This window comes from Pelodiscus sinensis, unplaced genomic scaffold (genome assembly GCF_049634645.1).
Source record: "Pelodiscus sinensis isolate JC-2024 unplaced genomic scaffold, ASM4963464v1 ctg35, whole genome shotgun sequence".
Taxonomy (NCBI): Eukaryota; Metazoa; Chordata; order Testudines; family Trionychidae; genus Pelodiscus; species Pelodiscus sinensis.
The window spans coordinates 3,578,049-3,605,769 of record NW_027465908.1 but is presented as its reverse complement, the minus strand read 5'-3'; the positions used below and the strand labels follow the sequence as shown (position 1 = coordinate 3,605,769).

General features: G+C 45.0%; 2 protein-coding genes across 4 annotated transcripts in view; one reads left to right on the top strand and one right to left on the bottom strand.

The window, feature by feature from the left end:
* The window catches only part of LOC102454605 (CXADR like cell adhesion molecule), a 99,804-nt gene that overhangs the window by 10,249 nt on the left and 61,834 nt on the right, over window positions 1-27,721 (bottom strand). For both annotated transcript variants that reach the window (XM_075916512.1, XM_006116626.4), the window contains 2 exons: window positions 7,241-7,398; window positions 38-239 (listed from right to left, as the gene is read on the bottom strand). In XM_075916512.1, the coding sequence (XP_075772627.1) occupies window positions 38-239; window positions 7,241-7,381 (343 nt within the window). In that variant the 5' untranslated portion in view covers window positions 7,382-7,398. The remainder of the gene's footprint in view (window positions 1-37; window positions 240-7,240; window positions 7,399-27,721) is intronic.
* LOC142824494 (uncharacterized) lies at window positions 234-26,144 on the top strand. Of its 2 annotated transcripts, XM_075916513.1 has the most exons (4): window positions 234-1,657; window positions 1,918-2,343; window positions 21,460-21,597; window positions 23,285-26,139. In XM_075916513.1, the coding sequence occupies exons 1-4, from the start codon at window positions 1,574-1,576 to the stop codon at window positions 23,285-23,287; spliced, it is 651 nt and encodes a 216-aa protein (XP_075772628.1). In that variant the 5' UTR covers window positions 234-1,573; the 3' UTR covers window positions 23,288-26,139. The 2 variants fall into 2 exon arrangements, 1 of the variants encoding a protein (XP_075772628.1); XR_012899353.1 differs by lacking the exons at window positions 234-1,657; window positions 1,918-2,343 and adding an exon at window positions 17,787-18,167 and having other exon boundaries at window positions 21,460-21,621; window positions 23,285-26,144.

The window sequence follows — 27,721 nt, the reverse complement described above, 5'->3', positions numbered from 1 at the left end:
CTAGTGGGTTTGCTTTGGAACAACAAAATGAACTTACCTAGAACTGTCAGGGTGATATGATGCCACTCGTACTGCCCGGCATTTTTAACTTTACACGTGTACTGCCCTGCGTCGCTCGGCTGCAGAGATACAATCTGCAAGGAGGCATCTCCAGCTAGAAAATTGGAGGTGAAGGAAACTCGACCCTTTTGCCCCTCATTCACCTCATTATACACATTGCCTCCAGAGTAGGTGATAACCTAAGGGACAGAATTAGTCACTAATCAGTTAGTCAGACCAGTTACTATACTGTACAGCTCAGCTGAGCAAACCAATCACAGGAGACTCATTTGAAACCAGGTCAGCTTGCAAATTAGGAATTCTATCTGGCAATGACTTCAGTTCTTTGCAATTATGGAGATGTTGGTGGGTATTCGGTTAAGGTTGTACAGAGCTTTCTTCCTGTACCCAAAGTTTAATCCATCTAAAAACCATATCATGGTTCAATTTAGAAAACCCTTGTCTAGGTTGAAATTTCAGTTGAGATTTCAGTCATCAGTCTAGTTACACTGGTCCAAACCCCTAGTGCAGTCACAGTTCATACTTGTGTAATATGAGTTACATTGGTGCTGTTTACCCTTTACCCTAGGCTGATGAGAGATTTCTTTGGATCCTGAGGGAGGGAGCGAGCTCTGGGCCCTCAGAAGGCGTGGGGAGTCAGGCAGAACGGGCGGGGCTGGAGACTAGCTTCCCCCACCTAGCTGTTCAGTGCCACTGAGGCTGCAAGGGTGTGTGTTGTCTGGGATTCATCTGAAGAAGTGGGTTTTGCCAACGAAAGCTCATGAGACGATATATATTTCTGTTAATCTCTAAGGCCATGTCTACACTAAGAAACTATTTTGAAATAACTGAACTTGACTTAACTCCCAATTTCACAAAATAAAAATAGTGTCCCCACTACGGGGAATCCTTGAAATTAGTTTGACGCAGGTGCTGTTAATGTGGACGTGCTACCTCGACTGAAAGCCCCAGGAAGCACTGGGGAGTAATTAGTTCAAATTACTGTGGGGAGCTGTTATTTTGAAATAGCGGCACCAGACCATCCATATTTCAAAATAACTACTTTGAAATTAGCATTATTTCCCGAGAAAAGCAGGAGTACAGATTTCTAAATAAGCAGCCCTTTATTTTGAAATAACGGGCTTGGTAGTGTGGCTGCTCGGCTTATAAATTCAACATAGGGGGAGTTATTTCAAAATAAAGCCCTAGTGTAGACCAGGGCTAAGTTGCCACAGGACTACTCGCTTTTAAAGTTAGGGTACCTCTATACTGCAAGCTTCTTTCAGAATAACAGACTCCGAGCTCATCCTTCAGACCCTCTGCCTGTGTGCAGGAGCGAGGCCCTTGCAACCGCACCTTACGGTGGAGAGATGGTTCTGGAGGCTGGTTCCAACTGGTGGGACTGTCTGGCGATAGAGCAACTGGACAACCAGCAGTGGCTCCACAACTTCCGTATGAGGCAGGAGACATTCATGTAGCTGTGTGCCTGGCTCATCTCTGCCCTCCGACGACGTGACACCAACCATCCCCCTGGATGCGACCCGCCACCCCCCTGGAGAAGTGGATTGTCATCGCCGTCTGGAAGCTCACCACACCAGACAGTTACCGTGGGCAACCAGTATGGCATGGGAAAGTCGACCATCGGGGCCCTCCTCATGGCACTCTCGGACTGCAGTCCCCGGGGGCAGGGAGTATGGGAAAGGGTGGGCTGGGGATGGGGGGGAGGGGAAGCCCCATCCCCAGGAGGTCTGCAGTGCCACCCTCACACAGCCATTGGGGGGGGCTCCTGAGGTGTTTGGGGGGGAGGGCTTGAGGACCTCCCAAAGGCTCTGGCACCGCCTTTGATTCCCTGTTTTGTTTGTTTGTCTCCTTCTGCAGGTGGTGAGAGCCATAAGCACCTTCTTGCTGTGCTGGGTCATCTGCATGGGAGACCCCCATCGTGGGATTTGCCACCCTGGGCTACCCCAACTGCAGGGGGACGGACATAGATGGAGCCCACACTCCCATCCATGCCCCCGACCACTAGGCAGCACAGTATATAAATCGCAAGGGATACTTTTTGATGGTCCTGCAGGCCCTGGTCAACCACCGCGGACAGCTCACGGACATTTTCTTCAGCTGGTCGGGAAGGCGCATGACGCCCATGTCTTCCGCAAGCCCAGCCTTTACCAGAAGCTGGAGGCTGGCACATTCTTCCCTGAGCACATCAGGGTTGTGGACGTTGAGGTGCCACTGTACATTGTGGGGGATGTGGCCTACCCCCTAATGCCCTACACCAGCCACCAGGACCCAAGCAGGGACCGGGTAAGTGGTTGCCTGGGAAGGGCCCTCATCCAAGCTGAATGCACCTTCAGGTGCTTGAAGGTGCAGTTCAGGTGCCTCCTGACGTGCCTCATTGTGGGGGAACACAACGTCCCCCAGTGATCTCTGCATGTTGCGTTCTCCGCAACATCATAGAGAGGAAGGGGGAGGCCTTCCTTCCGGGGTGGAGGGCCTTTGAGCAGCCACACACAGCTGCCACCCGCCAGGCCCATCAGGTGGGGGTGCGCATCCGGGAGGCCCTGAGGGACCCCAGTAGCTCTCCCCAGGGCCTCCCCACTAGGGCCTGTGCCTTGCCCCTCTGCCTTTCCCTCAGCAACCCGTCCCCTAACCGCTTCTCTGCAGACCCAATAAACACACACGTTTGCTTTTGAGAAAAAGACTGGTTTTTTTATTTGAGATAGAAGTACCTGGGGAGGAGGGGGAGGCTGAGAACCCGGATATGGGGAAGGGGAAGGGGAAGGCGGCTGAAAACCTAGGAGAGGGGAGGAGAGGCTCAGAGCTGAGGCTGAGACTGGCGCTTGGCTTGGGTGCTTTTTCCGCCTCATGTCCAGGGACCTCGGCGACCTCGAGGGTGGGCAAGTCTTGGGAGAATGGGGCTAGGCAGGAGAGGAGGCTGGCGCAGGGTCAGGCATGGGATGGGGGGGCGGGTATTGGAGCAGGGACTGGGACTGGTGCTGGTGCTGGGTAGCTCATCATCTCCCAGACGGTTGCACACACGTTGTGGCCCTGCTGCAGCAGCTCGGTCCACATCAGGGCTTGCCTGTGCGGGAGACATCCAGGCCCTGGGGTACCAGCTCCAAAGTCAGCATAGTGACTATGCTGGCTGTTTCCTCCTCCTCCTTGGCTAGGACTCCCGGGCGGGTGACGATGGGTCTTTCCAGCCCCGAGTCCACCACCAGGGATGTGGAAGGGGCTGCTCCGCCCCCAGAATGTGGTGGAGTTTGTCATAATAGAGACAGGAGTGGGGTGCACTCCCTCGCCTTGGCGTAGGCCTGCCGAAGCTCTTTGACCTTGCTCTGGACCTGCTCCAGGCTCCTGTTGAGGCCGTTCATGGCCAGGGCTGTCTGCCATCTGGCCGTATCTATAACGGCATGATGCCGTCTGGAGCGGAGACCCTGGAGGTTCTCCTCATTGCCCCTTACGTCCAAGAGGGCTAGGATCTCTTCCCCAGACCAGGACAGCACACGCCTTTTGCAGCCCCTGGCAGGCTCCCTGCGTGCTCCCTGTTAGGGTCAGTGGGCTCTTGGGGGGCTTGTGGCCGGGACATGGTGCCCACACATCAGGCACTGGCAGCTGCGCAGAGTCTGGTAGCTCCCAAGGCCTGCTTCCTGCCACAAGCCCAGTCCCCTGTGTCTGAAGCTTTAAGAGCTGTTGGGAGACAGGAACTATAGAGCTGTGATGAGTGTGGATGGAGTTGCCAGCAGGGCACCCGTCTTATTTCCTGAAGGCTTCTTTTTTCAAAATAATTCCCTTTTCCGCATCCACACACCTTTTTCCAAAAACTTTTTTCAGAAAAAGGCTTATTCCTCTTGGAATGAGGTTTACAACTGTTGGAAAAAGCCCGCCATTATTTTGACTTTTGGTCAAAATAACGCAACAGCAGTATGGAGGCTAGTATTGGTTTTCCGGAATAACGGCCGTTATTTCGGAAGAATGGTGCAGTGTAGCTGCACCCTTACAGAGTAACATGGCTACCCCACTGAGATTTTATTAAGATAAGTAAAATTTCAATATTATATACATATTTAGTGACCAGGCATGTCTTTGTTAATATTTCACACAACTGGATAGATGTACTGGCTTTATCTGCAGGTGACAGTACACTGTCTGGGGATTGAATAAAAGTGAACTTTTCTACGTCTCTGTCTGTCCTCTGTTTTGGTGGGTATGGAATTGGTGTGTTATTTTTTTTCCTAAGCACAACTTTCTATGTTTTTGAACTCTTTCTCTGTGCTGCATTGGTTTTTGTTTTCATTTTCTTTTTCCAATAAGAGGCTACCAATAGTGAGCAGCATCTGGCAGACTAGAGAGTCATTCTTCACTGCCGCCTGTGTGGTCATTTCCATTGGGAGGATTTTCAAGTTCATCCCCCATTTTATTGCTGAGGAACTGAGTGACACTGTGGGGCCAAGTGGGCTTGCCCAGGGTCACACAGGAAGTCTGTGGCAGATCAGGGAATTTAACCTGGGTCTCTCGTGTCCCGAGCTGGCATTTAAAATGAGTCTGGGTTTACAGCAGAGCAGAGAATTAGACTGGTGCTTAAATAGAGCATAAAACAAGGCCTTAGGCTACAATTTTTGAAAGTAACCTCTTATTTGCAGGGTGCTTCAAATTTTGGCTGCCCAGATTGAGATAAGCCAGGCCTGATTTGTAGAGATGCTGTAGCTCCCATAGATCTAAGCTCGGGTGTGTTGAGTGTTCATTATCACTTAAAATCAAGCCTTGTTTGGACACCCAAACATCAGAGGCCACTCCAGAAAATCTGAACTGAGGAGGCCGTCAGTATTGGGTATTCTGAGGTTTGGCAGGTTGAACTGAGATTTGTGTGGGTGTTAGTATTCCTTCAACTGGGGAAGGAGGGTTCCTTGATTTGTAGGAATTGTGTTGACAGAATCACAGTATCAGGCCTCATGTGAGATTTCTTCACTTATCAATTTGTAGAAAACATACTTAGTTTCTGCATTTTTGTGTTACTCTTGCACAATGGAATAATTTGCTCTTCCTCTCTCCCCAAATCTGTGATGTATTTGTGATTTGAGAAAATGGATCAGATTAACTTGCTGGCCACTTTCTTCATGATGCTTTTCTGCCACACTTTGGGCAGTGGATGTGTGTGGCATTCAGCAAGAATTGTGGTTGTGCAGATAGCAATTGTTCATTGTGAGTCATCTCAAAAGTTAGTAGAAACACAGGACTGAATTTTAGTCTTTAAAACTCTTTAAAATAAAATGTCAAAATCTTTTCTACAATATAACTACATATCTAGCTTCAAGCTGATTTGTTTGCAATGGCACATCTACGCTTAAAACATTACAACACAGTACTTTAGTGTAGACACTATCTACACTGATGGAAGGGTTTCCCTGAAAGGTGGTAGTCAGGTTTGTGGAAGAATTCCCCCATTGACCTAACACTGTTTAGAATGTGACTAGATCAGTTTAACTGCTTGTTTGTCAAAGGTGTAGATTTTCACACTCCAGCAGAGCAACAGTTACACCCACCTAATTTCTTAGTGTGAATCAGGCCTCCCTTTGTAAAATCTTTGGGGGCAAGGACTGTCTTTTTGTTCTGTGTTTGCACATCACCTTGCACAGCAAGGTACCAATTCATGACCACAACCTCTAGGTGCCATCACAGTATAAAAGAGGGGATACTGTAACTCATATTATTATTAATGCTCTTGGCACAAAAAGAAAGAGATTGGTTCACTGTGGGGTGATTAAGTCTCTGAATTATAAGTCTTCTTAAAGCATTGAGAACCCACGGATGAATCATTATTAATTAGCATTTTTAGTTAAGAGATGGCAGATTGTGAGCTCCTTAAGGTGTAGGCAGAATCTTTATTTGTGTCATGCATTATATCTGCATTTAAATAAATCCCGCATTCCCAATTTACCCTGCATATTTTCAATTGTTTTAACTAGGAGTTCTGGGTAAGTTAGGAATGTAAGATCAGGGCTCCAGTTTTAAAATACAACCAGAGCCAGACTCTAGGACTTTACCTTATCAGTTTCTCTCTAGAGGCAAATATTTTTAAATGCATGATTTATATCTGGTTACATGGTACTGATCATCAGGAATCAGTAGAGGCATTTAACACACCCCAGGATACGGTTGCAATTAACCAGTGCCATCTGCAGCCAGTTTTCAATGGTTCTAGTTCATACAGAGGCAAGAGTCTATGCCACATCAGTGACTTTTGTACCATAGGAAATGATCTTGTTACATGCATTAAACAGGCACATCTAACCCATATATATAAAACAGGGACTTAGGTGGGTATAACTGCATTGTTCAGGAGTGAGGATTTTTCATACCCTGATCAAGATAGCTGGGTCAATCTAATTTTCCACTCTAGACTATCCTTTACATCTGCATAGCTACATCACTCAGGGTTGACCTATGCCAGCCTAGTGCCTTGAGTAGGTCAACAGAAGAATTCTTCTATCAGGCTAGCTATTGCCTATCGAGGAGGTAGATTAACTACAGTGATGGAAGAATCCCTCCTGTTGTTGCAATGTCTACACTGAAGATCTATAGCAACACGGCAATACTGTTGTAGTGTTTTAAGAGTAGCTATGCTTTTAGTGTTCTTGAGAGAGCCTTTGTAAGGCTATGTCTATACTGGAAAGGTTTGGCGATGAAAGTGCTGTCGACTAGCAAAAGTAGCCAAAACTGAAAACTCGCCAAACCTGTTTTTCTGCCACTTTGTCGACAGATCACGGCACCATTGTTAGCTCCCCTGTCAACAGAAAAAGCAAAGCAATATGGGTTGGCATGCCACAGTGCTTGGCATCACCTTCAGTCACTAAGTGCTGTGGAAATACACAACGTAGCACTAGGCGTTGCTTCCCAGTGCTCCTGGGGTTTCCGGCTTACTTTCGTGCCAGGAATGACAGTCCTTGCTGTGAACTCCAGCATCTACTGTTCTCCTACTGACAAAGCAAACACAGCTTGTGGGGGGGGGGGGGAGTTTTTTGTGGGCTAAAGTGCAGACAAACAGCATTTACACTTGCCTGACTTTTAGCAACATGACCGTGTTGACACGGCCATCTTGCTAAAAGCTGTGTAGTGTAGACAAAGCCAGGCCACATGAATAAGTTCTCCCCCTCAATGGAACTAGGAAACATGTCTTCTTAGTGTCTGAGTAGAGACCTACCACTTTTTGGTTTGCTTTGGAATCATGCAGCAGCCACTCAATGTCCAGGCTTCTTGGCTCCAGGAGGCCCAGACGGTGGTGACAGGGCAGAGTGACGTTTTCCTCAGCCACCCTCTTAAACGCTGTCTGAGCCCCAGACATCCAAACCAAGCAGGAAGCTGAAAGACAGAAACCAGTGGTCAGTGACCAGTGTTCCCTCTAAGATTTTCCATCCATGAGCAGAGGGAGTTTTGTCTTGTACACCAATATTGACGTCATGTGCCCTTGTTTGGATGTATGCAACTGTGGCACCCACCAGTTACTAACAATATTCCCTATATAATTTAAATTGTTATGTAAGAAAAAACGAAAACAAAACAAGGTGCATGATCCTGCACCCCACCCAGCTCGGTATATTATTTTGCTACTAGAGGTCTCTGTAGTGTGCAGAGCTCTGGGCAGGGTGTATTCCCTGGCAAATAAAGGTGACGAGTTTAATCTCAAGCGGAGTACAAGCTGTTTTGTGTCTGTAACTGGCTATTTTCTTTAGTAAATGGCTCCTGCTTAAGTAGGATAGACATGAAACTATGCTGGTCTAAACCCACTATTTTAGTATCCAAACCAACTTGGAATTAGAACTATGTTATTGCAGGATTACTCACTGCACTGTTTGATCCATTCATTCAAAATTAGTTTGAATTAATTTGCAGCTCACATTTTCTTTTTTCACAAAATCAAATTTAAATTTTAATAACAATAAAGTATCAGGAAATCGTTCTCATGGTAAGAGCTCTCAGACTAGAATGCCACACACACAATTTGCAGGCCAGAGCTGGCCCGTTTGATGTATTTATTTGGCCTCCTGATTTTGCAGAATCTGATTTCCTTAAAAAATATTATCCCTTGTCTTTTGCCAATAAGATGATCCAAGCGTCGGTCAGTTGCAAACTGATAAAGTGCTTCCTTTCCGAGCCCGCAGAGCGCCCTGTAACAAAGACCCTAAGAGGCACGAACTTCTTTAGTTGCGTTGGGATCTTAACTTCATGTGGCAGCTCTGTCCCCGGTCACTGGGGCCCAGGCCCCACAGCAGCAGCTGCAGCTCCCCACGTGGTGGCTGGTCCTGGCCGCTGGAGCAGCCACTGCCGCCGCTTCCCATGCGGCAGCTTGGGCCCGGACTCAGGCCCCAGCCACCGGAGCAGCTGCCACCGCTTCTCCCCACATGGTGACTCGGGCCCAGGCCCCAGTCTCTGGAGCAGCAGCTACTGCCTGCCATACCACCCTCCCTAGCTGCAGCTCCAGCCCTGGGGAAGGGCTGAAGCTGGGGACAGGGCCATGTGGTGGCTGTTCTGCTGCTCCTGCAGCCGCCCACCACAAGGCCCTGCCCCGAAACAGCTGAGCAGCCTCTGTGTGGCTCTGCTGAGGAGGCAAGAGAGCCTCAAATTGCATCTTACAGGGAACTCTGCTGGTGACTAGGAAAAAGGAAGTATCTCTGCACGTACAGGTTCAGCTAGAGCTCACTTCAGGGAACTCTTTGTCATTGCTTCACTGTAGCAAAGAAAACGCTGTTGTTTTGCTTATTGGACACTGTATCTGATTAAAAAGTGGCACATGCAAATTGATATCAGGTTGATTCCCCCCTTCCCCCTCCCCACTGTCTAAGAAGAACAGATGACTTTGATGTCTAATTCACGTGACCTTCATCCACACTTGCTACACCTTGGGCTACCCACATTTGCCAGTCTTGCCTGTCAATTACCCTTCTCCCCAAATCTTCCCATTTCATGTAGAGGTGCTTGATGTCGTTCAGAACTGTTCGTTTCCATGTTGCTCATAATCTTCCTCTCTTTTCTTGCATTTTCTGGCTTCCAGTCAAGGGTGGTATTTGACAAGCATTCTTTTTCCATTCTCAGCACATGCCCATGCCAATGATGTCTTCTCTTAGGGTATGTCTACACTGCAAAGTTAATCCAAAATAACAGCTGTTATTTTGAATTAACTTTAATAGCGTCTATATATGCAAACCGCTATTTTGAAATTAATTCGAATTAGCAGAGTCCTTAATTCGAATTTGGTAAACCTCATTCTATGAGGAGTAAAGCCAAATTCGAAATAGCTATTTTGAATTAAGTGCTGTGTAGACACTTAATTCGAAATAGGGGGCCTCCAGCCCTTCCCAGGGAGCCCTGGTGGCCACTCTGGGCACAACCAGGAAAACTTACTCTCCTCTCCCCTAGCCCCAGAGCCATTAAAGGGGTAGACCCTGGCCACAGGGCCTGTGCCAGCTCCAAGCCTGCCAGCCCAGAGCCAACAGTGGACACCGGAGCCCCTAACCCAGTGGCCCAAAACATGAGCCAGCAAGCCACTGGCAGCCGGCCCTCCACCGCTCCCCAGGAGCAGTCTGCCAGCTCCCAGGAGCCAGACAGGGGTTGGAGAAGGCGGGCGCCTTCCTGGTCCAGCGTGGAGATCATGGACCTTATTCAGGTTTGGGAGGGATGCCCCCAACATCCATGATCTCTGTACTAGATGGAGGAATGTGGCCGTCTATGGCAGGATAGCCACCAGCCTTGCCACCAAAGGCCACATGCGAACCCAGGAGCAGGTTTGCGTGAAAATCAAGTTGGTCCAGCGAGACCCCCAACCCTGGGCTTCCCCTCCCTCTTCTTCCCCTGGCTTCCCCCTTCCAGCTCCCTCCTCCCAGGTTTCCCCCTCCCCTCTCTCACCCTCTCTCTTCCCCTCTCCCACCTCCTTTTCCCAGTCTTCCCAGAAGTTCATCCCCCCCCCCCCAGTTTTGCTCAATAAACCCAGTTTCTATTTTTGAAGATACGTGTCTTTTGTTTGACATTAGGAAGGGGGGCTAGGGAGGGGTAAGTGGAAGGACGTGAGGGAGGAATGGGACACAAGCCCCTGGTGGGGAGGCCCGGGGTGGCTCTGAGGGCTCCTCAGGGTGGATGCTCTCCTACAGGGCCTCCTGGATCCTGACAGCCCCATGATGGACCCCTCAGATGGCAGCCTGCAGTAAGTGCAGCCGGGCTGATGGCAACGACCCCACGAGATGCACCGGCGTGCCCAGGGGCAGCTCTGGCTCCATGTGGCTGAGTGCTGTGGTGTGGGCACTCAGGGCACTGCAAGCCAGGACTGCTTTGCTGTCCCTCGTCGAGGTAGACAAGCAAGCGGGGAACCCTGAGAACTGTCTGTCCGGGGTGGGGGTCGGGTCCCTTTAAGCACGGAGCTCAGTTAGCCTCAGGCAGCAGCTCCACACACTAAGTCCTAACCTGATGCGCTGCCGGCACTGGTTCCGACCAGCCTTAACTTCGGTTCAGGGTCCACTCAGTGCGGACGCGCTATTTCAAAATAGGTTTTGTGTGTAGATGCGTTATTTCGAATTAGCTTAATTTGAATTAACTATTTCAAATGAAGTTAACTCGAATTAATGCTGTGGTGTGGAAATACCCTGATAGATTATTAAATTCACACAAAGCTAAAGTAAATATACTTTAAGGCCCAGGAATGTGCCCCGCACGTACACACCACAGTCCTCTGTGCACCCCATGGGGCTCAATAGTGCTTCCTTTCTTACGTCCTTCTTTTACATGTTCTTGACTCAATACCTTGCATTTCAGCCTGTAGCCTTCCTGCTTTTGGAACACTAATGCCACTCCTGGCAGACTGATTGGTCCCTAGTGAGTGATATAATGGGAGACTCTCCCTAACCCCCGGGGCTGAGTTCAGTGTGATTGCAATACTGAAAATAAGAGGTCAGGCTCAGAAATAAAAGTCTGATCTTGTGTAAAACAGGCATGGCACAATTAGGTTAATGAGCTGGCCCTGAACCCTGATTGTCAGCAGTTTGTCATTTAAAAAAAAATCCTAATTTGGACCACTAGAGGGAATCAGATCCTAATAGGTAGCTGATATCACAAAAAAGGAGCATGAACAAGACTGGGCAACCACAGGCAAGCAAAGCATTAAGGGTATGTCTACACTAGCCCCCTAGATTGATCTAGGGAGGCTAATGAGGGCGACCAGAATTGCAAATCAAGCCTGGGATTTAAATATCTCGCACTTGATTTGCATGTTCCTGGCCGGTCGCCATTTTAGAAATTGACTAGCCTAAAGTAACTGCCCGTGTCTACACACGGCAGCGAAACGGGATTTCGATTTAAAGCCCTAACTCGAATTAGCTGTTATTCCTCCTGCAATGAAGTTTACCAGCTAATTCGAGTTAGGGGCTTTAAATTGGAATCCCGTTTCACTGCTGCGTGTAGACGCGGGCAGTTACTTTGGGCTAGTCAATTTCTAAAATGGCGACCAGCCGGGAACATGCAAATCAAGCGCGGGATATTTAAATCCCGGGCTTGATTTGTAATTCCGGTCGCCCTAGATCGATCTAGGGGGCTAGTGTAGAAGTACCCTAACATGCTGTGTAAAGTAGAGGTTAAAGAGGGAGAAAACCTTTCCGTCCAGATGATAGAGGTCCATCCTGTAGTGATACAAAAATAACATGGGATGCTCCATGCACATGCACCTCACATGGATTTTACAGATTTCCTCCCTATTTTCCTTAGAAATACATTTTTCTTACATGGCCAAATGCCTCTGACAAATTATCACATCAGACATTGATAGCTAAACTCAGCCAACGCCTACTCCACCCTCCTTTATACCCTGATACCCCTAGAACTTTTACTGCCACTTAATTTAAGATGGGTGGACCCCTGCTATAAATTAATCTTCCCCGCCCTGCTCACTACAGGAATCAACAGGCCCAGAGGAGGCCTTGCTCAGCCACGTTTGCAGGTTTCTTTAAAGGGAAAGCTAACTCAATGTATAGCTAGATTCACTAATATCAAAGCTTCTAGTGACCACAATCATATCCCAAGTGTAAAATAAATACTTGTTTTTTATTATGGCCTAGATTGCTGGGTCCTTCTTCAATAAAGCCACTGACATTCACTAGGTGAGTGAATTTCAGTCAAGATATGTGTATTTCCTGGAGGTACACACTTATTTTCCAGAGGTACATCAATTCATCTAGCTATTTGCCCTTTTTTACAACAGGCTACAATAAAAGCTCTAGAACAGTCAATACAAGCTAAAATTTCGTACAATTACTGCTTTAGATTGCGCTATATATTATACACTGAAATGAAAGTGCAATGAATTCCATTTAATTTATGTTATAATCAGGGTTTGCTGAGCGGCGGTGAGCCCTGCTCGCCAGACGCTCAGTTCTGCGCTCTGCGCCAGCTCTTCCAGGGTGTAATCTACTCACTACGGGCAAGTAGATTACATTGTTTGTCGAGCCCTGGTTATAATTATATGGTAAAAATGAGAAAGTCAGCAATTTTTCAGTAATAGTGTGCTGTGACACTTGTATTTTGCATTTTTTAAGTGTTATTTTGAAAGTAGTTTTTAAGTTAGGTGAAACGTGGGGACATACAAGACACATCAGACTCCTGAAAGGAGTAGAATAGTTTGGAAAGTTTGAGAACCACTGCACTAAGTGATTAATCAATTAGCTTAATTGATCTGCCATTGCAAGGGATGTTCACACAGCATTGACTAACCTCCCTAAATCCTTTCTTTGCTAAGAATATATAACCTGGTTTGGATTCATGTATAACCTGGTTTGGATTCCCTAGGGCCTAGGGCAGGCATGTCCAAAGTCCGGCCCGCGGGCCAACTGCGGCCCGTGTTCCGGTTTAATACGGCCCCCCAGGTAATTTGGCAATATCTATCTTTTATGGCCCCCAACGAATCCATATGTATTGAGAGGAATACATTATAAAATCTCAGTTAATGTCAGTTGGTCTAAATCAGTTATAAATATATTTGGACACAACATGTATACTTGGTGTTATGTTCCTGTTCATATTTTTTGAACTTAAAAGTTGACAGACAACCTCTATTACCAATAATATGTAATGAACTTTACAATGTTCCTGACATATATTTCAGCTTCCTGGATTTTTTTTCATCTGGCCTTCAGATATGAAAGGCAGAGTGATTTAACACCTGTTTAGATTTGTCATCCATGTGACGAAATGAAAAGTATGCCGTTTGCAATAAACTTTGCATAAAATAGTTAATTTGCATTTAATTTTAACGGTTCAAAGAATGTCAGGCAAAATGGTCGGCCCTCACGCATGTTCACTTCATCAAATCTGGCCCTCTTTGAAAAAAGTTTGGACACCCCTGGCGGGAGACAGCATCTTCAAAATCCTGGCCACAAATATTTAGGGAGAGATTATTAGGATGCCACATTGTCCAAAATACAACTGCATTTCAGCCTCTCTGGTTTCGTCTGGGAGTGAACAACTATCAAGAAAGATTTTCGTCTGTTTCAGCAAAAACAATGAGGAGTCCCGTGGCACCTTAAAGACTAACAGATTTATTTGGGCATAAACTTGTGGGTTGGAGCCCACTTCATCAGATACATGAAGTGGGCTCCAGCCCAGCCCACAAAAGCTTATGCCCAAATCAATTTGTTAGACTTTAAGATGACACAGGACTCCTTGTTTTTATCAAGCAAAGCTCTGAAGAACTCAAGATTTTGCTCATAGTTTTATAAGCAGAGGATAAAAAAAACACCTATTAATGAGTACGATCAGCTGACTCTGCTTATGGGCAATTCCTTAAGTAAAACCATTTATAATTGCTTGCGTGGGTATCTGTGGGCTGGTTGGGATACCCATTGGTGGTTTGCAAATGTAGCAGACACCCTGGAGCTAGCTTTGTGCACACACAGAAAAGCCACAGTATTTATGCACAGTGGGCTACAAGAGGAAACCTTCTAGCCACAAGAGGGCAGAATCCACTCAAATAAGATGTTATGCATTCAGGTATAACAATGGATGAGTTCCCCAAAGGTCCCTTAAGTAAAAGTTTCAACTACTAATGGAGTGGCTACACAAAATCTGATCCTGTATTCCCTGTCCCCACCCCAGAGACACTCCCACTGACTCACAGATCCTGAGCGTCATGTAATATATTTCATAATTACGATAGTGTCAGATTTTTAAGGCCTTTACTCAACTCCATACTCCAGCAAACTCCCATAGAACAACAATGGGAGCTTTATTCCCAGCAAGGCCCATGACTGATCCCGTACTGCAATTCCTACATTGCATAAATCTTGGCTCATATCTTGGCATGTAATCCTTAAAAATGAGTCTCCTCTTTTGTCCTCAGTCTAGCTGACGTGTCACTCTGTCAGCACATCATAAAACAGAACACGTTGGTAAAACAGTTTTAATATTTAAACATTTCTCTTAGTGCTAAAAGACATTGGATTTGGGCAATCACAGAGGCCCTGCTAAGAAAAGAGAGAGAAAGAGAGAGGTTTTCTATTTATATTAAAACTACAGAAATGGTTTAAGCAACACAAAAGTTTGCACACCTAAGTGATATATGGTAGACAGTATAATAATGAAATTTCAGTCTTTTTAAATCCATGAAACAGGGTGGTTTTTTTCTTTCTTTCTTTTTTTTTTTTAATATTAGGAGCTAGATTCTGCAGCCTTTCAGCAATCTCACTCTTGAAGTAGTCCCTTTTAGCTCAAGAATTTCAAAATAACTGGTGATTTTGAGTGCCTCAGTTTTTGGTACTCAACTTGAGAAATTTTAAAGGGAGATGATTTTCAGAAAGTCAGGTGTCTCACAAGACCATCCCCATCCCTCTGCAATGTGCATTGTAATCAGTGGATTGCTTAAGGAGTAAGGTACTAATGTGAGAAGGCCCTTAACTCCTTCACCAAAGATATATGTTCACACACATACATGGATGTACTAAATTGCACATACTATGCACATGTGCTAGCAAACATTTTCACACATTTTTCACACGTACACAATATGTGCAAAACCACATTTACTTACACATCTGAAACAAAACACACGTAGAAAGGCATGCACACATTGAACACACAAGCAGAACCACCTCAGATAATCACACCTCATCCCAGCACAAATGCACACACACACACACACAGAATGAGATTAGAACCTAACATATTTTGTCAACATTTCTATTTATAGGAAAAAGTCTAATTCTAAAAACAAAAGCGCTTCTGGACCTAAATCTTTTATAAGCTTCAGAAGAGAAGTTAAACCAGGAACTAATGTTAAATGTATATTACACATTTCGAAAAGTTAAGCTTTAGTCATTTATGGGTTACTGAAGAGAGAATGAATGACCTAGAGAAAATTTACAGCAGTGATGGGCAGCCTAAGCTAATGACTGAGCTGCACGAGTGGGCCGCAAGATTGTCGTAACCAAGACAGTCTCCCAGGATAAGGGTAGTTTTGCTAACGGCATGTGTGTACCTAGAATTTTGGGGTGTGCCAATTGAACGATAGAAGCTCTTTGCTTGGATGCAGAGGGAGTGAACAGCTCTCAGTCAATGTTGAGTGCAATGAACATGCTCTTGCTTTACATTCATGTCACTTTAGTAATACCGGAAGGTAAAAAAAAAAAAATGGACAGAAACCAACGAAATCTGGCAACCAACTGTAACAAAAATGTCTCACAGACCATACAGCAAACCCCAATTCTCTGCATGCAGCTCGCAGGTTGCCCACCACTGTTTTAGAAACTTCTGGATATGGGGAACTCTTAGTGACATGCTAAAATAGTCCAAAATATTCCATCCATGATAATTTGACACATGAATTCCTTAAATTGGTTTTGAAAATTTTAAGCCTCTTGAGGCCTTGTTCTTTAGTTTACAAGCAGATTCTTCAGCTACACTTATCATTACTTATTTGAGCTCGCTAAGTCTCTTCCAGAAGGTTGACATTAGTCTGAAGTAGGCAGGCAACCTGAAATTTCCCTGAGATGGAAACCAAACAAAGGCAGCTTGTGCTAGTGTCAGGCAAGTGGCGGACTCTTTCAATTTGGTTGGGTGATTTGGGAGAATAGGAAGGCATTTAATTAGGCACATGTTTAAATCCCTCTGTGATGCTGGCACAAGATTCCTATGCCATACCTGGGTACGTCTAGCCTGCAGGCTTCTTTCAGAAGAAGCTTTTCTGGAAGAGATGTTCCAAAAAAACTTCTTCTGAAAGAGAGAGGGTCCACACTGCCAAAGTGCATCCAAAAAGGAATCTGCTTTTTTGAAAGATAGCGTCCACACTGAATGGATGCTATCTTGCATTTAAGCTGTGATTACTATAAACGGAGTGGCCACCAGGGCACATGTGCTTTCTACTCTTTCCTCTTCTTTCAAAAGAACTCCCTCTTCCCTGTCCACACACGCCTTTTTCCGAAAGAGCTCTTTCGGAAAAAGGCTTTTTCCTTGCAGAAAGATGATTACCAATGTTGGAAAAAACTCCTCTGTTCTTTTGATTTTTTTTCGAAAGTACGCGATTGCAGTGTGGACGTAAGTGAAGTTTTTTCAGAAAAACTGTAGTGTAGACATAGGGTGTGTCTAGACTACAGAGTTTTGTCGACAAAAGTAGACTTTTGTCGACAAAACTATACCTGCGTCTACACTACCGCTGAGTTCTGTCGACATAACGTCGACAGAACTCAGCAGTTTTGTCGACACTGGTAAACCTCATTTTACGAGGCATAACACCTTCTGTCGACAGAGTTTCTGTCGACAGAAGGTGTTATTGCATGTAAACTGTCCTTTGCGTCTACACTACCATGTCGACAAAGCAGCTTGCTTTGTCGACAGAACTCAATGTAGTCTAGACGCTCTGTCGACAGAAGCCTGTAGTCTAGACGTACCCATAGTGTTGGATACCGACAGATATGTAGCTGGAAATAGTCTGGCTCATATGTGTTAGAAAAGGCAGTAAAATTATAAAAATGTGTTTAGTCTTCACTGAATGCTTTAAGTTGCTATGTGCATTAGTTTCACATGTAACATCTGTATCCCAAGAAGGCAGTATTTAAGAGTTTGCTTTTTAAGCCTCGGTACTGTAAATCACCGGGCAGGAAAGAGACGTGAATTTTAGTGTGAGATGCTGGCATCCAACAAAAGGCATTAGGCTCTGCCCAGCAGTGAAGGCTCAGCAAAACCAAATGGAACATCAGAGGATAAAACACGTTGTTGATTGCTCACCCTCTCGTCCCCTTTGAAGAAGAGGTTTAAAAGTGAATTCCTCTCATCAGCTAAGGCCAAGTCTATACTGGCACTTTACAGCACTGGAACTTGCTTGCTCAGAGGTGTGTAAAAACACCCCTCCGAGCACAGCAAGTTATAGTGCTATAAAGTGCCAGTATGAACCAGGATACTGCTCTGGGAGTTGGACTCCCAGCACTGTTAGCTACTCCCCTCGTCGAGGTGGTTTACATAGAACACCGTTGCTACACTTGCACCTTAAAGTGCTGCCATGGCTGCACTTTACATATAGAGAAAGTCTAAGTTTGCAGCAGGAGCAGAATGGGGGAAGGAATAAAAAGCCTAACAAGGAGAAACCGCACCTCTATGCTGGACTCTCCAGGGCAAAGTTTTCTAGGCATAAGCAAGAGATTCCCAGTATTTAGCCCGGGTTAGCCCCAAGGGACATACAGAGCTTGCTTATTAAGGCTGCAACTCATTTGTGTGTTTATGTTAACATGTCTTAACCTTGTGAATAACTCTGGCATTTCCCTTTCGTAGTTAATACATAACTAGATAGCTTATTAGAGCAGCGGTTCCCGGCCACCAGTCTGCGGCCCGGTGCCAGGCTGCAAACCACTGGCTGCTGGGCTGCAGCGGCTCTGGGGCCTAGGGACACACCACCCAGCACCTCCCTTCCCACCGTGGCTGTTGGGAGAGGCATGTCCTGCCCCGCCTCTCAGCCAACCAGCGCCGGGCAGGGGCAGGGTCTCCTGCTCGTGGAAGAGTGATCCGTTGCACGGCAGGAGGGCTGCGAGGAGCATGGCACGGCAGCCTTAGCGCCGCTGTGAGCTGGGCAGCAGCACAATCTGGGCAGCTGGAAGGTAGCGCAGGGCTAGGTAAGGGGGATGGGGCTGGCAGTGGGGGCTCCAGGGGCAGGGCTAGTGCTGGGGGCTCTAAGAGGTGGGGGATGGCACTGGGGAGCTCTGGGGGGCAAAGTTAATACTGGAGGGTTCTGGGGGTGGGGCTAGTATCAGGAGCTTTAAGGGATGGGGGGATCTAAGAGGCAAGGGACTGACACTGGGGGGCACTGGGGCCTCTGGGGGGGAGCTGGCAATGGGGGGCTTTGGGGTCTGCGATTTTGGCAAACCAGTAGCATTTTATTTGCATGTTTGCATATTCATTATTTGCATAATGATATGCAAATAAAATGTTACCCGTCTGCCAAAAGGTTGTGAATGGGTTTGCCGGTCCACATTATCAAAAAAGTTGGGAACCACTGTATTAGAGAACTGGGCTACAATTGTCTTTGGTGTACGATCTAAAACGCAGCAGACCTGTTGTAAATGGCTGTCTCTTTGGGACGGGGAGTAACCTAATACACTTTTGATTTTTGGTGCAAGTGACTGCCTATTGCAAAGGCAAGTTTGTCTAGGTGACAAACTTTTGGAATTTTTGACAATTTTTTGGAAGGATGACAGGCCCTCCATTTCAGATTCTTCCCAGGCCCCCCAAAAACCTCTTTGCAATCCTGACAATCATTCGACCATATCCCCCCCTTTTGTGTCATATTTCCCATTGTCATTTGTGGTTCCAGTCTTAACACTTCCCCACCCTGGACAGCATTTGAAGTGCAGACAAATGTCAAATGGTGCCCTTTTACAAAGAGATGGCTATTTTACATTCTTTTTGCAAGTGGGGGAGGGGCTGGATGCAGAGAGAAGTCTCCTCAGGGTAATTAGCCCAGCCAAGACTATGTTCTGGGACATCTGGTTTTTGTATTCCTTGGCCAGCAGAGGGAGATGGGTCAGGGGTCACCTTCTCCCAAGAGCTTTAGTGTGTGGAGTGAGCAAGATCCAGACGCCAGTGCATGCTGCCTGCCGCCTGCCCCACTCACCTCCCTTTTCAGTTCAAGAATTTGGTTGTGAGGTGAAAGCGTCTCAGATAAAAAATGTGAGCTCATAGCCAGCTCCCGCAGAGATGGCGAAGCTGTGTCAAAACACAGAGGTCAGCGGATGCCGCCCATGTAAGCGCAGCACTGCAGAGGCCCTCTCTTATTGAAATCAAATGTGTTTGGGACAAAGGCTTGAGAGCAGGATTCCTGAGCAGCAATGAAATAAAACTGAAGGAACATGTGTATTGCAACATTTCCAAGCGATGACGTGAGCCTTGTGGAATCAGAACGGCTGAGGAGTTAATCTGGCCCCAGTAGAACAGAAAAACGCAAAGTTTAATGAAGAAAAACATCAGTTTTGAAAGCTAACACAGACTGAGAGGGGGAGGGCAGGTGGGGCTAAAGTCTGGCTAGTGCTATGCAGACTCCAAAAGAAACACCATCAGCTGTGGGAGCTGGCCTCCCTTGTTCTGGTTCTTCCAAATCTGTTTCTGAGGGTATGTCTACACTGCAGAGTTTTTCTGGAAAAATGGCCATTTTTCTGGAAAAACTACACTTACACCCACACTGCAATTGTGTTCTTTCGACAGAAAGTTAAAAGAACGCAGGGGTTTTCCGACAGTGGTAAACCTCTTTCTACGAGGAGGAAGCCTTTTTCCTAAAGAGGCGGGAGCTGTGTGGTCTCTCCCCTCCCCAGTGCTCTAAGTGGGGCACGAGTCGCGTGGCCTCCCCTTCCACTCTCCCCGGTGCTCTGAGTGGGGCAGGATCCGCGTGGCCTTCCCCTCCCCACTTCCCAGTGCTCTTAGGGGTGCCAGGTGTCCAGTTTTGAACTGGACAGTCCAGTATTTGAGCTTTCTGTTCGGGAAACAAACTGAGAAAATAGAAATGTCCGGTATTTTCTAAATAAGATGGAATGTAGATTGTGATGTAATGTCAAGTGTGTCCGGTATTTTTGTTGAAACCATCTGGCAACCCTAGGTGCTCTGGGCAGGAGGGAGGGGGGTTGGCAAGTGTAGTGAGCAGGGGCCGTAGCCTCCTAGTAGTCACTTTTTAAAAAAAGTAATCCAAGGACCAATGCAATGTTCTACAAAGGTTCCAGGGGACATACTCTTATGATGGAGTTTTCTGGAAGCTCAGAACTGGAGCCCTAATGTTCCATGGGCTCTACAAACAACAGAAGACAGTCCCTGTCCCAAGGACCTTACATTCACACTTCTGAAAACTGGGGGTGAAATCCTGACCATAATGAAGTCAATGGAATCTTTGCCATTGGCTTCAGTAGAGTCAGGTTTTCATCTAGATTCTTGAGGAGGGATGGTGGAAAACAAGAAAGAAATTGGACTCTGATTTAAGTAGGGGATTTGTGGAGGCCAATCGGGTCTAGGCATGGGGATAGAGTTTACCTCCTTTGCATTTTTCAAATTAATGGCTAGTGCTAGTAAAAGGTGCCAGGTTTACGGTCTTCAAGACCAAAGCAAACACAACACAAGATGCTAAGTTTCATCTTCCAGTTTTAGAATGTTTATACAATGAACGGTATGAAGTCCCTTAGCCTGTTAGCTAAATGTCCAGGTGTTTTAATAGTAAAAGAGTTAAGGTATCTGCTTCTTTATAGTAACATGGCTCAGTTAAGCTGCTGGAAATTTCAGGTGTTGTGTTTCAGATGTTTGCAGAGAACTCGTTAGTACATCTTCCAGATAAATTAGGGGTATGAAACATCTAAGGGTACCTCCCAGACATTCATATAGCCAGTGACAGAATCTGGGTCATGCTAGGCACCTTACAAACTGTGCTTGGAGGAAGAGAGAGAATGGGACAGATCTCCATGAAAATATGAGATATATTGCTGCCTTTTCTTCATTAAATACTCTTTGATTTAAAGCAAGGTGGAGAATATGAGAAGGAAGATGAGAGTGAGGAAGGAAAGAAAACACTTTGCATTTGTATAGTCTCTTCCATTTGCAGAACACAAAGCTCGGTGCTAGCATGAATGTATTAAGCTTCAGCATCATGCCAGCGAGGCAGACATTGTTATACTTGTATAAGAAATGGGAACACGGAGTCACTGAGAGATGAAATGACTTGTCCAAGCCATGGAGTCAATCGGTGACAGATGCGGGAAGGGAAAATCAGGATGAAAACCTGACCCCACTGAAGTCAATGACAAAACTCTCATTGGCTTCAGTGAAGCCTGGATTTCATGCCATACGACCTGACTCAGGAGCCTGTTCTAAGCATTAGAGAGAACCCTGATGCTCAGCATTATTTACTGACATTACATATTATTTGTTTTACAGGAGCACCTGGAGGCAGGGTGGAATCCTGGCCCTGCTGATGTCGCTGGAAGCTTTTCCACTCAGTGGAGTCAGCATTTGATCCACAGTCAGACAGTCACTGCTTCAAAGAGCTTACAATCCAAACTGAAAAGACAGACCGTAGGTCTCAAGGATCTTTAACAGGTGTAAATTATGACAGATCAGTGGAGCCCTGTGGATATATACGAGGGCTACATCTACACTGCAGGTTTTTGTGGCAGAAAATATGGTAATGAGGGACCCATTAATGTAAGTCGTGATCTCATTAGCATATTTTCTGCCGTTTCTTTTTGTGCAAGGGGATTTTTGCGCAAAAAGAAGCAGTGTAGATCCTTATGCCTCGTGCGCAAAAAGAAACAGCAGAAAATATGCTAATAAGATCTCAACTTATTAGGAACTCATTAGCATATTTTCTGCCGCAAAAACTCGCAGTGTAGACAAAACCTAGATGAGGATCTTTCCTGTGCAAACCCTGGGATCAGAGTCTTCACTTGCTTACACCAATACAATTCTATTGACCTTTATAGACGTGCAGCTGAGTAGCTGTGCAGACCTCAAGCTATGTCTACCAGAGGTATCTCAGAAAAACTCTGTTGCATCCAGGGAACGTGTCTGCTCTTCTGTTTTTTTTTGGTGGAAAAGCAGACATGGTCTTTCAGAAGCCCTGTCTTCCTCCTCCCACGAGGAAGAAGGGCTCTTCCAAAAGAGGAAGCTTTTCTGAAATTTGGCCTAGTGTAGACGGGCCAAATTTTGGAAAAGCCTCTTTCAGAAAAAGGTAAGCAAATTGTGGAGCGCAGTTTGTGTGCCTTTTCCCAATAGACCCCAGTAGTGTAGACATATCCTCAGACTGGTGTCTTTACAGGGCGCCTAATTTAAAAATGTAGAGCACTCCACCACATCTCATGATGTGTTCAAAAGGAGACTGGAGTGGCCCAAGTCTGTACTTTTTCTCATCGACTGGCGGGAGGGGGGGGTCCCAAAGACAGGATTGGGGACGTCCATTTCAGAAAATTCAGGGCAAAGAAAGATTGCAAAGTTATATTTGGAAGGGTAATACAAGAGCTTCTGAACAAAATCATCATCAAGTAAAAAAAAATGTGTTTTAGTTTCCAAAGCAAGACAACAGTTCTCCCAAAAGTGCTGAACTATGGTTCTGTTTCCTCAGCTGTGTTTCTTCACAGGAGAATGTATTTCATATTTTTAAAGACAAAAAATAATTATTTCAAAGTAAACCAAATGCTTTATTGCATCTCTACTGCTGCAGCAATAATCCACAGTGAAGATTAATGCACATCCAAAGTATGAGCATCATCTTGTTAACAAGTTTCAAGTTACCTTAGTGAAATGTTCAGTTATGTTCCCTAAATTGTGTGTTAACAGAGTATGACATTTCACTTATCCAGTACAAGCATTGCTAATATGATGCAAAATGAATGCCTAATGTATTAGCACTCTGTCGCTTTTCATATTCCCTTCCATTCTCAAACATGCAGCCATAGTTTACTCTAGGGCAGAAAACGAACAGCAGCAACAGACCCTCCCCGTTACTCTTACGAAAAAATGCATTAAATTCTAAGTGACTCCAAGAAATCATTTTTTTGAATGAGAGGTGTGGGCTTGTGACCGGGCACAGGACTGGCGCAACAAAAATCAAATCTGCACCTGTTTCCCCACCTTTAAAATGGGTCTAATATATATTCTCCCATTACACAGAGAAAATGTGAGAATTAACTAATTAGTTTATGCTTGCAAAGCTTCTGGAAGATGGAATGTAATGCTAAGGGTCTGCATCCCTTCTCTTCTACAGTAATCTCATCCCACTGTCTTCAATAGAGTTTCTCCTGATTTCCAAGTCTACAACTAAAAGGAGGATCAAACCGTGAGTAATGTTATTAATATTATTTAATGCCATGCTCCACATTCATCGCAGGGTTTGGCATAGCACCATGCCAGCTGCAAGCATTCCCTTAGGGATTTGGGTTGGAAAATGAAACTACTATCTGCTCCCTTCATACTTCCCATGTTCTTTCCATTACCAGGAGGAGTTACACAGTTCCAAACACACAGCACTGTCTCTTAAAAGGCAAGAGGCAGCGCTCCATGCATCACACTCTATGAGTCACATCTCCAGCCCAAACAAAGCAAGGAGTATATTGGAATGTGAATCCCACTTTATATACTGAAAGATAAGCAGACATGTGCACTTTAGGAAGTGGGATCTTTGCTATCCACCAAGCTCATCAGAGATGAGGAATGCTAATTTGTGTTTCACTGAAAAAACACTTAGTTCACATTTCTGCAATGCACAGTGTCCAGAAGGATCCCAAGGCTCAGATTTACAAATTGAAGGTCAAATCCGGCACACTTGGCTCATGCAAACTATCTCACTGACTTCAAAAGAGCTACTACAGGAGAAATGCAAACAGTGTTTGGAAAGACTTTTTCCACCATGAAAGGGAAGCCACCTATGAAGACAGAACTTAGCAGCTGTGTTAACTGACACATAGCAACATGACACAATGGCTACCAAAACCTTTGAACTACATGAAAAGACTGAAAATTCAAATTTGGATAATACGACAAGAATGTATTACAGAAGTGTGAAATAAATGAAAAATATGATAATGCCAGACTTGACCAAATGTTTTTCGGACTGGCTTGCTACTGATTAGATATATTCTTACTTTAAAATGAGCAGTTGCAGGACATATTAGAAACACCCCCCCCCACACACACACACAAACATAAACATAGCAATGGTCTGGAAAAGATTCCATCCCCAGTAAGGGCATGTCTACACTAGAAAATTATTTCAAATAAATAAATTCAAAATAATAACTCCCAAAATAACTATTCTGAAATAACCTAATTCCCTGAGGAAAGCAGGAGTACAGATTTCAAAATAACTAGCCTGTTATTTCAAAATAAAGGGCTTGGTAGTGTGGATGCTCCATTTATTATTTTGAAATAAGGGGGTTATTTTGAAATAACTCCAAATCCTCAGCTGATACAAATCAATGTGGCTGCCTTGACTTCAGTGGAACTATACCAGTTTCCTCAGAAAGCATCAGGACTGGTTTGATAAGAATGATGTTGAAATCGAGCAACACGTCAATGAGAAGAGAATGGCATTTTGTGCTTGTCAGAAGAGAGAAGCTCATGCTAAGGCAAAGGGAGAAGTCCAACGTAAAACCAGAGAACTCAAGAACAAATGGTGGACTGAGAGTGCGCAAGAACTCCAACATTTCGTGGACACCCATAATACATGTGGTTTCTGAAGTGCCACTAAGGCTGTTTATGGGCCAGCTTGTCATGGCATGAACCCCCATCGCTCTCAGGATGGAACCACACTTGTGAAGGACAATGAAGCCATTCATTTTCACTGGAAATGACTCCGTGGTTGTGGATAAAGTTCTTGAACAAATCCCCCAATGACCTTCTAGGGATGAGCTTGGAGACCTCCCAAATTTCATGAGTACACAATGATATCAAGCAGATGAAGAACAACAAGGCAGCAGCTCCAGATGGGATCCCTGCTGAAATCTTCGAAGACAGTGGACCAGAGTTAATTCAGCAGCTTAGCCTGCTTATCCTTAAAATGTGGATAAAGGAGGAGATACCCAGTGAAATGAGGGATACTTTGATTGTAACCCTCTTTAAGAAAGGGGTTAAAGTGGACTGTGGGAGCTATTGTGGTATCTCTCTTTTTGCTTTGCAGGCAAAGTGCTGACACTGGTCCTTGTAACCCATCTTCTGCCCCGTGAGAAGAAATTTTACCGGAGTCACAGAGTGGCTTCCGACCATGTCGCAGAACTACAGATCTGAGCTTCATCACACAGCAGCTGCAAGAAAAGTGTCAGGAGCAAAACTGACCACTGTACCTGGCTTTAATTGATCTAACTAAGGCCTTTGACTCAGTGACTCGCTATACCCTATGGACTGTACTTTCAAAGATGATAATTCTCAGCAACGAGTGACCACCATCAATCAGTTCATCATGCCAGTTTATACCAGCTGATAATCTGATAATAAATTTGCTAGGAAATGCAATCACTTTTGGGCTAAGGAAAGTTTTCTGCAATATGCTTTATCTATTATTATTTTAGGATCTGAGTAAGGTATTCTGCATGCCCATTTTTGAACATCCTACTCTCCCTCTCTGCGCTAAAGGGATAAATGTATTGAAGACATAGCTGTACTTACACCGAGTATGAAATATTAAACTGTTGCTCTGAATATGCAAGATACATGTTGTAACAAATCCATTCCCACTTAGGACTTTTTGCCACTGTGCTGCACACCCCACTCAGATTAAATAATGTTAATTTTTTGCATTACATGTTTTTTTATTGATGAATAGCCTCTCTTTAAAAACAAAAATTGTTAACATTATTGACATTTTCTGTTTTTGTGAAATATTCCATGGCATTTTTGTTATGTTTATCAAAGCATTTTTGAATTGTGTATGTTATTTTAAAAAAAAAATCTTACTTAAAACTAGGGTTTTTGGTAAATAAATGTTATGAAACCAATTTCAGTAAAATAGGTTAAACTCTACTGAAAAATTTTGAAAAATAAAAATGGTTACATTTCAAACCCTCTGGAATAGAAACATATTCGAAATTTTGAATTTTGCACTTTCATAGCAGCTGTGCTTTGAATATCCTGGTGGTGGAAGGGTTAAAACTCAAACTCTCTTCTCCAAAAGCATCACATGAGAAAAAGAGGAATCTCCATTAGCTACTAGCAGTATGGGGATCTATGTCATACTGAAAAGCAGTTCTGATTCTAGCCAGCAGAGGACAATAATGCCACAGGTACAAACTACGTAGTTCGTTATCCTACCTATTTACTTTGCTGTGGACAGTATTAACTAAACATTTTGTAACAAAAATTCCCCCCAATCCATTGGGAGAGAGGAGGAAGGTCAAGTTATCCTTTGAAGCGTATGGTGTAGCATTTAGTTAACACAATCACCTGTTCACCAAAATGGGAAGAAGACTGTCTCTTGGTTTGGGGGTTGTTGTTTTGGAGATCAAAACAGACTTTTTCTGTGATGTCTACAAATATTAAAGCACCTCATGAAAAAACCCTCCTGTTCATCTCCCACAGTTAACATGTCCATCCTGTCATACACACAACTGATAAAGCAGCAGCAACAAATAGAACCATCCTTTGTGGTTCCAACCTTGCTTTCTTTTGCTGCCTCTTTCCACTGTAAGCTCTTTGGGGCAGAAACTGCATCTTCTTCTCAATCATGAGTAGCTCTTTGTGGCCTTTTGTGATGTCTAAATGGCCAGGTGCAAGACACAATGATTCATTCACAGCCCTTATGCCATCACTGTTGAAAGGAAGAACGGTACAGTAAATGGACCACAGGGTTGAATTCCCAAATCCGATATTGGGCTCAGCTCTTCATTAGAGTAGTGGGGGTAATAGCATGTCCCGATCTACCTGCAGTGTTGTGAGGCTAGACACATTAATGACAGTGAGGTGAACTTAACAAAGATTGGATATTTGTATGGATAGAGCACTGCAAATCTGCTGATACCCACTTTATATCTGTACATCTGCAGATATGGATGCGAATAGCCACTGCTCATTTATGCAGATGCAGATACAAATTTTGTGTCTAGAACCCTGAAAATGTGCAGATATCCACTTCATATCAGCAGGTATCTGCAGCTGTGGATGTGGCTATCCATGGATCATTTTTGTAGATGTGGATATGGTTTTGTATCCATGCAGGGCTCTATGTATGGATACCAGGAATATCCAGAATTATCATCACACATTTTGAAATGTGGTAACACATTTTGGAAGGCATATCAAACTTTGCCTTCTCTGATTATTAGAGGTCAAAATGAGACCTAGATTGGGGGGGGGGGAGGGGCGCAGATTATGCCACATTTACCTATGCAGCAGGATTCTTAGGGCATTGTTCAAAGCATTTCTTGTTTGTCATATTTTAAAGTGCACGGAGCACCGTCCAACAGCAAAGGCATCATGAGCCTAAGGGAATTTCTGAGGGAAGCCCTGGATGAAAGCACACAAGTCCTGTGCCTGCCAAATATGCCTGTGACCTTTCCGCAAAAGAGAATTCAGTTCTGTTACGCACATGTCCCAGCTAGTGGAGTTATGGTTAAAGAGGCAGGGCTCTTTGCATCTGGGTATCAGTGTTTCTAGAGTAAGGAAGCTCCGATTGAGATACCGAGCTCTGGTGAGCAAGCAGGGTTTGCAACGT